The sequence below is a fragment of the Opisthocomus hoazin genome, chromosome 6 (genome assembly GCF_030867145.1).
Source record: "Opisthocomus hoazin isolate bOpiHoa1 chromosome 6, bOpiHoa1.hap1, whole genome shotgun sequence".
NCBI classification, from domain to species: domain Eukaryota; kingdom Metazoa; phylum Chordata; class Aves; order Opisthocomiformes; family Opisthocomidae; genus Opisthocomus; species Opisthocomus hoazin.
The window spans coordinates 10,589,758-10,601,492 of record NC_134419.1 but is presented as its reverse complement, the minus strand read 5'-3'; the positions used below and the strand labels follow the sequence as shown (position 1 = coordinate 10,601,492).

At 50.3% G+C, this 11,735-nt stretch overlaps 1 protein-coding gene across 1 annotated transcript; it reads right to left on the bottom strand.

Annotated features, from left to right (window-relative positions):
• Window positions 1–1,245: 1,245 nt before the first annotated feature.
• TMEM275 (transmembrane protein 275) lies at window positions 1,246–11,200 on the bottom strand. The gene is made up of 2 exons (XM_075424563.1): window positions 10,882–11,200; window positions 1,246–5,966 (listed from the first exon to the last, which is right to left on the bottom strand). Exon 2 carries the CDS (start codon window positions 5,909–5,911, stop codon window positions 5,327–5,329), a length of 585 nt encoding a protein of 194 aa, XP_075280678.1. The 5' UTR covers window positions 5,912–5,966; window positions 10,882–11,200; the 3' UTR covers window positions 1,246–5,326.
• Window positions 11,201–11,735: the final 535 nt, after the last annotated feature.

The window sequence follows — 11,735 nt, the reverse complement described above, 5'->3', positions numbered from 1 at the left end:
GACTAATGACATAAAAGCTCTTTTTTTTTTTTTAGACAGATGGACTTTGCAAATGGAAATTTCACATCTTCATGGCTATTTCTCTCTTTCATGGATTTTATTTTCCTCTTCCAGGACTTGTCCAGGGAAAAATGCCCCATTTCTTGCACAACAGAGACCTGGAAGGTTTGTACCTTTGCTGTGGACTTGTGAGTCCTGCAAAAGAATGGCAGTTCACGAGCATTCTTGGAACTCGTGAGCCAAAAGCAGAGTGATAGACCAGAGAGGGAGGTGAGGGCTCCGGGGAAGGGTGAACATTTCACAGGAGGGAAGGATGGAAGGGGTCAGCCATCTCAGCCTAATGAAAGGGAAGCTTTAGAAAATCTGCAGTAAATCTAAATTGATTCAGGAATACAAATTTCCAGGAGGCCAAAAGGTATCTCAGCTAAAAGGCATTGTTCGCACAAGGATAAAAGGAAATAAACTAGCCATAAATAAATTTGGCCTGGGAATTAGAAAAAGCTAATTACATTCCACATAATGTTTCTGTTTTATTCTTTCAGATGGAGAGGGAAGCTCATGGTCCAGGTTAGCGCTGGGCTGCTGCCGTGGCTGGAATGCTGCAGGCTGCAGGCCCAGGAGAGCAGCACTGGATGCTCAACAAACCTTCCTCTGTGCTTTTCTATCTGGTCCCACTTTTAAAAAAGAAAAATGCTTCCAAGGAGTTCTTCCTAATGGCCAAAAAAATCCTTTCTGAAGGGAGCAGATTTTCATTTTACACACATTGTCAGTGGAGCCTTCTAAGCCAGCTCATTTTCCAGGTCTTTAACTAACCAGCCTGCCTGGGAAGGAGAGATTTCCTCTCATCTCAAATCACTTGGCTGCACATGGGAGAGAAGCCCTTTGATGAAGTGAATTTGCAAGGCTCTCAAATCCTCTTTATTCTCACTGTGCTATCCCTCCTTGACTCATCTCCAAGAGACCATGTTGGGCTAAGCCCAGAAGGAGCATGGAAAGTTGATGGCACCAATCCTAGACACACAGACACACACAGATATAGCTTCCACCCCTTCCCCACACTATAAATTGAACATCATCTGTACCCAGGACTGGGGACGATCAGCTAAAATGATCCAGTCCCGACCTCCATCACCAGAGAGGTTGAAATCAGAACAGCCCACAGTCCTCACCCACCCCAGCCCACAAACCTGCTCCTCCCATATTCCCAATAAACTGGAGGCCCACAATTCACACCTGGCTTGTTCAGGTACACATCTGGGGATTAACACACCCATGCAGGAAAAAAAAAGGCTAAATTGGACTACTCTTGTGTTAGCCAAAGTAATGATAGTGAGAGTCCACAGTGGGAGTAGTGTTTAGGCAACCAGGGCTTCAAGGAGCAATGGCATTCAAGAGGCAACACGAGCTTTTAGGGATGATTCTTCCTTGCAGCTGGTTGCACTGGCTAGAAAATCAAGCAGGAGAGTAAGGAGCACAAGGTAAAATGAATACAGACTGTCTTGGGGCACACACCATCCCAGGGTAAGGGAGAAGGCAGTTAGCAGTGTGAAAGACTAGGCAGGCCAAATGCTTACAGACTGCAATTATTTTAATGGGTTTGTCTTTTCCAAATTCCACACTGCACACTCTTTAATAGTAATTTAAAAAAAGACTCACACCAGAAACGTTGACTTGGAGAACAAGTAACTTTCCCTGTCTCCTGCTACACAAGGAGGCACAAGATTCACAACAACATTAGTCACAGCTGATCACGGAGGCAGACAGACAGACAGACATGGAAATCCCAAAAGACCAAAAAAGGCAAAAGCGGGGCATTCATGCTTTGGAAGGCAGCAGATGTTCCCATGCCCACCTTGCTGTGCAGGCAGGTGGTTGGGGCCACAGCTTGGCGTACAGACCCACCATACCAGGGGATCAGCACCTCACTGGTCCTACACCTCTGTTTGTCCAGGTGCCATCTCTGCTGGTTGTCATCTCTCGGGACCCAAGGACATCAACTCCCAGAGAAACACTGGCTTCACTGCGACCTGCGTGTGCAGCACAGGGTGCACCAGTTCCCGGGGCTGTGTTGGGGTTCCCTGTACGGTACCGGCTGTGATGCCACAACGCAAGTGTGAAACACCCTAAACTCCTAGCTGGCCCTCAAAGTCCTGCTTCTGCCCCCGTTGCTGCTCAAACGGCCTCTGCCTTCGACTTATATGGGATCTGCCATTGTATTATCCATCACTGGTAGCATTTCACGGTGCAGCTGCAATAAGGAGTGATTCCAGTAAACACACTCCAGACTCGGTTTTCAAGCCTTCAGCTAGTAAAGAAAGGAGTTGTATGTCCACCGCTTGATTTTACTATTTGTTTGGCTCCAAGGGCTCAAAGTGCTTCAGTAACCATATTCACTCAGGCAATGCCTCTAAAGGACTTCCAGCCTGTTGTGTGCTATTCCAAAAGGCTGGTGAGCCAGCAAGCTGGGAATTAAATCTACATCAGCAAGCCATTCTGTCTAACGGCTACAGCAATCACCAGCAGGCAAAAATCATGGCAGCCTTTTGTTCAGTACAACAGTTCCTGTTTGCCAAAGGGCAGACAGCGCTGAAGGCAGAGCTCACCCATGAAAATGAGCTCTAAAGGAGATCATGCAGAGATCAGACCATACAGACTCATTCACGTTCAAGCAATCTCCAGACTCAGGTGTGCTAACACCAACCCTGCTGCTGCTTGGCAATGTGTTCTTCTTTAAAGCAGCTTTGGGTGGAATTGGGAGGGTTTTTCCTTCTCACACAGACAGGGACCTGAGCAGTAGCACAGTTAAATGGTTTGCCCAGGACCTGAAGGCTGTACCAAAGGCTTGAACCCACTTCTTCCCAGGCCCACACAAATGTCCTTCTCCCAAGCCTGCTTCTGCCCCTCCTAGCTGTAGAGCAGCCCTGCTGAAATCACAGACATAATTCCTTCCTGGAGAAGGAGCTGTTCAAGGCAGAACACTGTTGGCGCTCTCAAGAAGGACCCACATTAAGACAGAGCATTTGGTTACCTCTCATCAAGGACTAAGATTCAACCTTATTCTACCCGAGCTCATGAAGGGGCCATCAGCTGCACAGCAACTGCCCAGAGCAACCAGGACGCGTCATGCATGGACTGTACAGTACCATGGCTCTTCTTCCCAGCTCCTCCACGACCCCACGTGCCATCACTTAACCCAACACACCAGCCATATGGCTCTCACAGCCTGGCCATGCAGAGGTCTGGTGGTGGCCCAGGGGAGCCTTGGCCATGTCACAACCTCTCCCTCTCTTCCAGTGTTTCCCTTTCTGCCCTCCCACCTCCCCACACATCCATTTCTGCTGGCTAATACCTTAGGACTGTGTTTTTCTCAGCTAGCAAACCACTGATGCTAGGCTGAATGGGCTACAAGAGATGGGAAGTACCACAGGAAAGAGATGACTGAAGGAAACATGACAAAGGCCCCAGAAAACCTGAGAGGTGTGGGGGACATGGATTGTTTGCTGGCCCTTCTAATCTGGGAAACTTGGGGCTTCAAAGGGAATTAGTAGAGCGCAGGATGAAAATAAGCCAAGGCTAGAGAACTTTACAGCCTCTCATTAAACTCTGCAACTCCCTGCTGCAGGATCACAAATGATGAAAGTTGACAGACATTCAAGGTGCATATGGATTATTTCATGGAGAAGAAATTCATTCAGGGCTACTACATACAGGCACCACTTCCAGCTCTGGAAGCTCCTAACTAATAGCTCATTGGAGGCTGGAGAGAATTTTGGGCAAGCAACATCCTGGTTTTGCCCTGTCTTTATGCTCTTCTCCAGACCTTGCATTTACAGCCTTGTCAGAAATCGGGTGCTGGGCTCACTAGGCCTTTGGAATGATCTGGTGTGGTCACTCTTGTGTCCATATGACTTCCTAGTCACTCAAAGTCCCAAAAGCCACATTTCAAATATAGGATTTCCATAAACAGAGAATCTATGCAGCCATTCCTACTCAAAATCTGCTCTACTGTTGCTGCCTCCCCACGTACTGGTCCTGCCTAGCACAGCTGTCCTTCCCCATTGGTCTCATATCTCTTAAAACATATGAACAGCCCCTACAGGAGTCAGAGAAAGGCCCATTAACACAGCACCATCTTCCCAGCCAGGGTGGCCCAGGGAAGAACACAAAGCCTTTGCAGCAATAATCCATCAGATCAGATCAGGGTCTTTCCAAAGCGGGCGTGGTGTATTTTCGTTGAACAGCACTTGATAAATTCTCTCCTGCAAACTCATCCCATTGCTTCGCAAGTGTGTGAGCACACTGAGCAGTCAGTTTCTTGCAGCAAGGAGATCTGCTCCTGATTGCCCATTCTGTGTAACGGATCTCGCAGCCATTTCAGGGAAGGACATACAGTCGTCGTTTTCCAGCACAGCTATAGTGAAGCCCATGAAGTTGTTTTCCCCTTGGCCCAAGTTGCTGTGTGTCCCAGGCCAGGCTTCCACAAAAAGATGGAAAGGAAGCTGCCTAGCGCTCAGTACATAATCATTGCCCAAAGATTTCATTTGCAGGATCCTGCCAGTCTCTGGTTACTCCAAGAGCTTGTCCCCAAGGATCAGCCTGGCTGACCTTGCAAGACACTACTGCACTGAGCAGCACAGCTGCAGCCCAAACTAATTAAAATAAGAGGAAAATACCAGTACTAATTGCAATCCTTGTGATTAATTGTCTCTTATATTGGGTGGTAAAGTCACCCCAATGAAGGCAAGATGTGGCAAGGATTTTCAAGGGAAAGCAGATTGTTACACACCACTTTTTCAATAGCAAGCACATAGCTTTGTCCCTACTGCCAAAAAGCCTAGCACTAAAAACACTGAAATCTTCTTGTGACTGAGTGGCAGCAAGCTGTTATTTACTGCATTCCTGCTTCTTTTACTTTGAAGAATTGCTTCACTTCTGAGAAGAAAAAGCTGTCATTTATCAGCCCTGTGTAGCCCCTCCTTCCGGCCATCACTTTTCCACACTATGCTAGACAAAGTAATTCATCCCCCTCTTCCCATCTGCTCCCCAAAAAAGCTGCGGTATTCCCAGGAACTGAGAGTAATCCTTTCACAGCAACATCATTATCAACTTTCTTTTTAAAGTCATGTAATGGGCACGTTCCTTTCAGCAAAAATCCAGAATTTTTCTGCTGTTGCATCCACCTTCCTTAAATTGATTCAGAGAGACCTGTCTGTCTGCTGGCTTGTCACAAGCACCTTCCCCACATCTCTGACCAATGGTACATCATGGATTTCCAGCCCACCCATTGCAGGATCTTGCTGGCTGCCAACGAAAGCTCTGCCTGGCTTTAGGATGCGGCCAGGTCCCTGGGCAAGTTGAGCTGTATCGCCTCTCCTCCGGTGGTGTACTTGGCCACCGGCCCGTTGCCTTCCATGGTGAAGAGCTTGCAAGTCTTCACGTTCTCGTGAACCGGTGTGGACTTTTTTGAGGAGATGGGGGAATTTGTGGGGCTCAGCTGAACAGCAGTGGTATCCTGCACCGTGTGCTCACTAGTTTCAATTTCAAAGGCCGTGTTGCCAGGTTTGACGAGCCCAATGTTGGAACCTGGTTTGGATTTCCTGGCCCCGTGAGCTGGGGGCCTCCGGCTGCAGATGCAGCAGGCACCAAAGAATGCAAAGGCCACCACCAGCAAGATGGGTCCGATGATGATGGGAGGGTTGTTCACGGGGAGGAAGGTCCCAAATGCAAATGCTCCCACTAAAGTGATGTTGATCCCTGCTAGCATGATGCAAAGTCCACAAGCACAGCAGAGAGCAGGGGATGGGAGGCCCTGAGGACGTGTCTTTTTCTGGATGGTTTTCTGCGACAAAGAGGCACTGCTCTTTTCACTGAACATGTTGAGATGAGTCTCAGAGGTCACTTCAGTCCTCATGGGGTGTACACTGCGTTGAGAAGGCTATCTCTAGTCTCCTGCTGCCTTGAAATCCCTGGAGAGGAGCAGAAAAGCATGCAGCTGTTAGAGCAATGAACAAAGGGCACCTTTCCGCCACTGTTCTTGGTGACTAGTATCTTCTCCTGGTTTGCTGATACCAACAACTAAGTACAAATCCAAGCCTGCTTTCAAGTCTGGGCTCTCCCTGTCCATGGTGGTCGCATGCAGTCAGCCTCAGGCTGGAGCACTGAGCCCAGTGTGCTCTGTGCCCTTTGCCATCCAGATGGATGACGCTCAAGTGAATTGGAGCATGCGACGGCCCAGAGCCTACTCTTGGCTCTGCCTAGAATCTGAGCCATTGCAGCGATGTGGCTGGACAGACAGACCCACATCCTGAGCTCAAATGTTTCTCACACGGGTTTGAGACCTGCTGCGTACGTCGCTTGACGCTCACTCTACTCCATCCACCCTTCCCTTAAAATACAGGTTCTTCAGGACAGACAATATGTCCTGATGCCCATTTGGAAAGTAGCTGGTCTCACATTGCTTGTCATCACCCACGCAACACCTGCCCAAAATAACAGCAGACCCCAGTATTACTCTGAACATCCCTCCCTGCAATAAATGCAGTATATTCTTGAGTGGGTAAATGTCCCAAATTGTAACAGAAAGTGGGACACTCTGCTCCCCTTCCCAGTTGCCCAGCAATTGAAACTGGTTGTGCAGGTTGCGTTTCTAGCCAGTGGAGAGTAAAATGTCCCAAAAGATGATCCAGAACATCCCAAAAAGATGTCCACAATGGGTGGCTGAGCTGACTACAGAGGGAACCTTGGAGATGACTTGAGCAGTTAACATTTAGATGCTCAGTGAGACAGACTCCATCCACACATATTGAATGACTTGCCATCAGTCACAAAAGTCTGTGATAAAATGGAGCAAGTGTGGGTGCTATTCCTGCTGGACCATGCTTTCTACCATGCATCACACCATCCTTGGTGTGATCACAGGAGATCCTGTAGAAGGGGGCATGGAAGCTTGTTTACCTCGGCAACTGTAAAACCAAACTTGTACAAGGTTTGTGCATCTCCTGAATGGAGACTGCTGGAAACTGAGACGATGAAGCTGGAAAAAAGCCTGCATGGGGATCTGCCTAGGAACCAAGGCAGGAAAACAGAGCCCTGACTGACAACAGCAGCTTCACCATGGAGGAGATTATTGGATGTGATAAGAGTTGGCTTTGTGTTCACTGTACTTTGCTGGGAAGCCAAATTGCCAGAAGCCAAATTGCCAGCAGTTTGCTGGTGATGCCTTTGATTTTACAGGCAGGAGAGCATTTCTCTTTCCAGCCTGACTGCAAACAACAGCGGTCTGCTCTTCCCTACTCACCTGCCTGGCTCCCTAGCTGCTTCCCTCCTCTGCTTTCAAACCACTTTCAAAAGGGTTGCCGGGGGAGAACTGACACCGCACAGGTTTCTACTGCAAGAGCCAAGAATCACTGTTGTGCTATTAACACCCTGCAGCTACTAAATCAAAAAAAACCCAAACCATCACCCTGAAACATGCCAGTGGGATCAGCTGAGCATCCTCAACGTGTTTCCTAGGTTATAAAATTTTCCTGCACCTCCAGCTGAGGCAAAGCTCTCTGCTGCTCTGGCTGGTGTCATATCTCATTTCCTTGGCTTGGGCTTTTGTTTAGACATGAATGAAGTGCAGCAGTGAACTATCAGTGAAGTTCCTATTCAGCAAGACATCAGGGACAGGCACAAGCAAGGATTAAATCCTTCCTCATCTGGGGATGCCTGAGTGGGGAGGAATCTCTCTGCAGGCAAAGCTTTTTCAGGAGAACTTCGAGTGTGCGAAAGAGAAAGGGCATTTTCTCCATTAGCCCAGATAACACATATGTGTACTTCTCCAGCAGTGTCCTTTTGTTCTGCCTGGGGACATTAGCACACTGCTGTGATCTGGAGCACTGATTCTGTCACCTTCACCAGCCCTGGACCAGCAGTAAAATGGCTTCTGGTTAAAGACAGACACGCACACTGTCCTCAGCCCAGCTCTTACGGATGCCAGCCTGAACCTTTGGCACACAGAGGCTGCAGACACCCCAGCGTGGATCTTCCCTTCGGTTTGCCCTACATGCTGTGGCTGTAAAGTTCTCTGCAGGGAACAGTGCGGGTCCTCCTGGTTAAATCATATCACAGATTCACTTCACAAGGTTTCTCCCTCCCAGCTTCTCAGCACTCACCTGCTTCCACCCTGCAAGAGAAGGGATGCCCTGGGAGAGCCAGGCAGCTATCACAGTTGCTGGGTTCTAGTGGGATGCACAGACAAAATGGCTGCCTCTGCTCCTAGGCAAGGCAGACACCAGAGGTCACGCTCCCACCAAGATCTTCCAGAGGAGCTTCAACCTGTTGCCCATCACATCTGTTGGCCGTCACCTGTAGTCACTCCAAAGACACCATGCTGGATTCTGGCTGCTTTCAAGGCTGCAGTGATATCACCCAGCATGGGCCCTGGTAGCTCATTTTCTCTGCCTGGAAATTTTTGTTCATCATTACAGCTCCCTGAGAGTAGGGATCTCAGCTTGGGAAAAATCCTCACTGACCTCCCCAGGCTGTAACAGGGGAGGTGGCCGACAAGTGGGCTTGTTCAGGCACCATTAGCAATGATAAATCAGAGCAGCACATCCAAGGACATCTCACCCCAGCAGGTAAAAGAGAACCATGGATCCACTCTGGAAGACAGATGATATGAGAGAATGATCCAGCTGGTCTCAGGGTGGGTACAGTCACCATCAGCTTCCCAGGCGTTCAGGGCCGCTTCCCAGAAGGGAAGGGGACCAGATCTACAGTACACAAATAGGGATGTGGTGATAAGGTTGAAGACCTCTCACCCTGCAGCTTGACTGGGGCAGGCACCAGCTGCTCCTTCAGCCACCCTAGTACAGACAGACAGCTCCCAGCTTGTGCCAAGGGACTGGTCAGGCAACGGCGTCTCCCTGCCTCCTGGCAAGTGAAGAGAGAAGAAAGGAAGTTTGCAAATAAACTGCTGTGGCTAAAGCAGTGATGAGTATCTTGCCAGGAGTCATCATCCTCGGAGGCCCTTTGGGTTGGGTGTCTGGGAATGCATGAGTATCCGCCTGCACACAAGGTCAGAGACTGGAGCAGGCAGTGTGACAAAACCCAGGGTCCTGGACCTTCTCAGATACATCCGTGACTGTAAAACATGCCTCTGTCAGCTCAAAGGGCCAGGTCTAACACAAGGGCCATGAAGAGTGAAGCTGTAACACCATGGATCCAAGGGTTTGTGTTGCACACCCTTAGGTGGGGAATAAAAGCACCTGAGGGTGACTGAGGGAGAAAGCCACCAAACCTGCTGAGATGGCATCAAAGAGAAACATATCGAGCCAAATCTGGCTCATTCACATTACGTACATAGAAATAACTGCAGAACCATGGGACAGAGCTAGCTGGAGTTATCAAAAGTAGAGCCAGAGTTGAGATCTCATTTAAACTGTGTGAGCAGTTCTGGGGCTTGTCACACCCTTTCTACAGCTGCGCCACAAGGGTTCTGGCCATGCTATGTCCAAGACAAAAACCTCTTTCCCATCCTCTTTGCTTGGAGCACCTACATGGGGTAATGGACGTTTCCCAGCAGACAGCAATGGAGTCACAGGAGAATTTAAGGTGAACCCTGCCTGCAGTGGAGACCTCTCCCATTAGCAAGGGGATGGAAGACCTTGGAAGACAGCACCATCACAGGGCTAGGACACGACCTGCACACACACTGCAGGGTAACCAACAGTATGTACAAGACAGGGTGTTTGGACTGAGAACATTTAGCAAGTGGATCACTGTTTACTCTTGTCTCAATCTCCGTATAAAACAGCCAGGATTATACACAAGGGATTCCTGTTGGGAAACCTGATGAAATGGGGATGAGAAAGCCAGCAAAGCAGTGGTGGATAAAGCTAAAAAAAAAAAAAAAAAAGCCACATAATGCCTTACACCATCCTCTACCTGATAAGACCTCGCAACAACACAAAGTCCATCCTTCTTCTGATTGCCATGTACAACAGCAGCATCCTTGTTCTCCTGACACCTCCTAGAGCACAGGCTGATGCTGTGGGGAGAAGGGTCCCTTCCCACCGCCTTTGCAGTCACAAGAACTCACTCCCGTGGGTCAGCTCCCACTGCTGACCCACTTGAGGATGTCTGGCAGCTTTCACTTTCTACTTCAATAAAGTTAATGGGTTCAAAAATGATCAACTCCCTTTCCAGTCAAATTGTCGTGTCCAAAATGACCAACTTCCTTTCCATCAGGAGAGGAAAGAGTTCTCTTTGGGGTCTCTGTGTGAAACAGGTTTTTTTTCTTGTCATTAGAGTTTAGGTTTCTGCTCCTTACAACATTTCAGCTTGAAATGCATTACTGTTGAGCACAGCTACACACACAATAAAAGCTGCATATCCAAGCTAGAGTGATGGAAATCCAGAGGCTATAGTGATTCCTTCCAGGGGAATATCCATCCCTCCCTATATTCTCAGGGGGCCAAAGAGAGACTTTCATTCATAGCCATGAGGGTTCCTAGAGCTCAAAGGGCATACAGACATATTCAGCCAGCATTTTAGGAACATCATTTAAAGCCATGCCAGCAGCACCAGCAACACGCATAGCGAAGCACACTACCCCTCTTAGTTGCGGCGAGGGGGATCGAACTGTCATCCTTCCACACCGTCTCACGGCAGCAACGCAGCCAAAATATTTGACAGACCCCAAACAATGACAACGACCAGCACACAGAAATCACAGTCAGACAGCTGTAAGCACCCCCCGCACACAGCCAGGCTCACTAACACACACGCACGCAGCCTTTATCTATCAGGGGAATGTTTTTTTCCCTGGGCAAAGTGCTGGGAAACTCTCTGGTAGGACCAAGGAGAACCTCGGTGCCTGGAAGGGGACGACCTTACCTGGGCTGGAGCGCAGAGCCGGACAGGGCGATGGAGAGAGGGGGGTCCCCGGGTCTCCCCTTCACCCTTCAGTCGGGGATGAGAAAGCCGTGGCTAGTCCCAGCAGGGCCGTGGCTGGAAGCCCAGCTGTGCGCTGGGAGGAGAAGCATCTCCCATGCCTCCTTCCCTCTCTTCACCGAGCTCGGGAAACTTTGCTGGGGTGCCGGGCGAGCTCCGGGCGGTCTCCGGGAGAGGTGAGCGGGCTCTGCGCCAGGTTGGCCGCCTTCTCCCCACTTTCCTCCTCCTCCTCCTCCTCGGATGCCGTCCCCCTCCCTAGGCAGGAGCGGGCTCAGGCGCAGCATCTCTGCCCCGCCGCATCCCCCCGGCCCTCCCCGCGGTCCGGCGGGCTCTCCCCCTCTCCCCTCCCCGCGCCTTCTTTCTTGTCCTGCCTTTTCTACTTCACGGCTGCAGCTCCCGCCCCCCTCAGCTGACAGAGCTGCCCGCAGCAGTACAGCCCCCCCTTTTTTTTTTTTTGCCTTTTTCGCCCCGGGGAGTGGAAAAACCCCGGAGCGCGTCCCCGCCGAGGGGCAGCCCCGGCCCGGCTCCGGCACCCCCGGGGCGAAGAAGCGAGCGGGGGTCTCACGGGGAGGGGAGAGGAGGGGAGGGAGAGGAAGGGGAAACCACCGCCAAACGCCGAGGAGTAAGGCGCAGGCACTCCGCTTGCTGCAGAGAGACAGGGATCTCTGCAGCACACGTAAGGAACGGGAGGAAGCACCGGGCCGGTGCCCAGGAGCCTTCGGATGCGGGAGGGACCTCTCGCGGGGCGGTCGGCGGTGAGGGGCGCTGAGACAGGACCTCCCAGAGGTGTGGGAGCT

What these genes read in the sequence shown, in the direction of transcription:
- TMEM275 (XM_075424563.1), bottom strand. Translation starts at nt 5,911, where the DNA reads ATGAGGACTGAAGTGACCTCTGAGACTCATCTCAACATGTTCAGTGAA.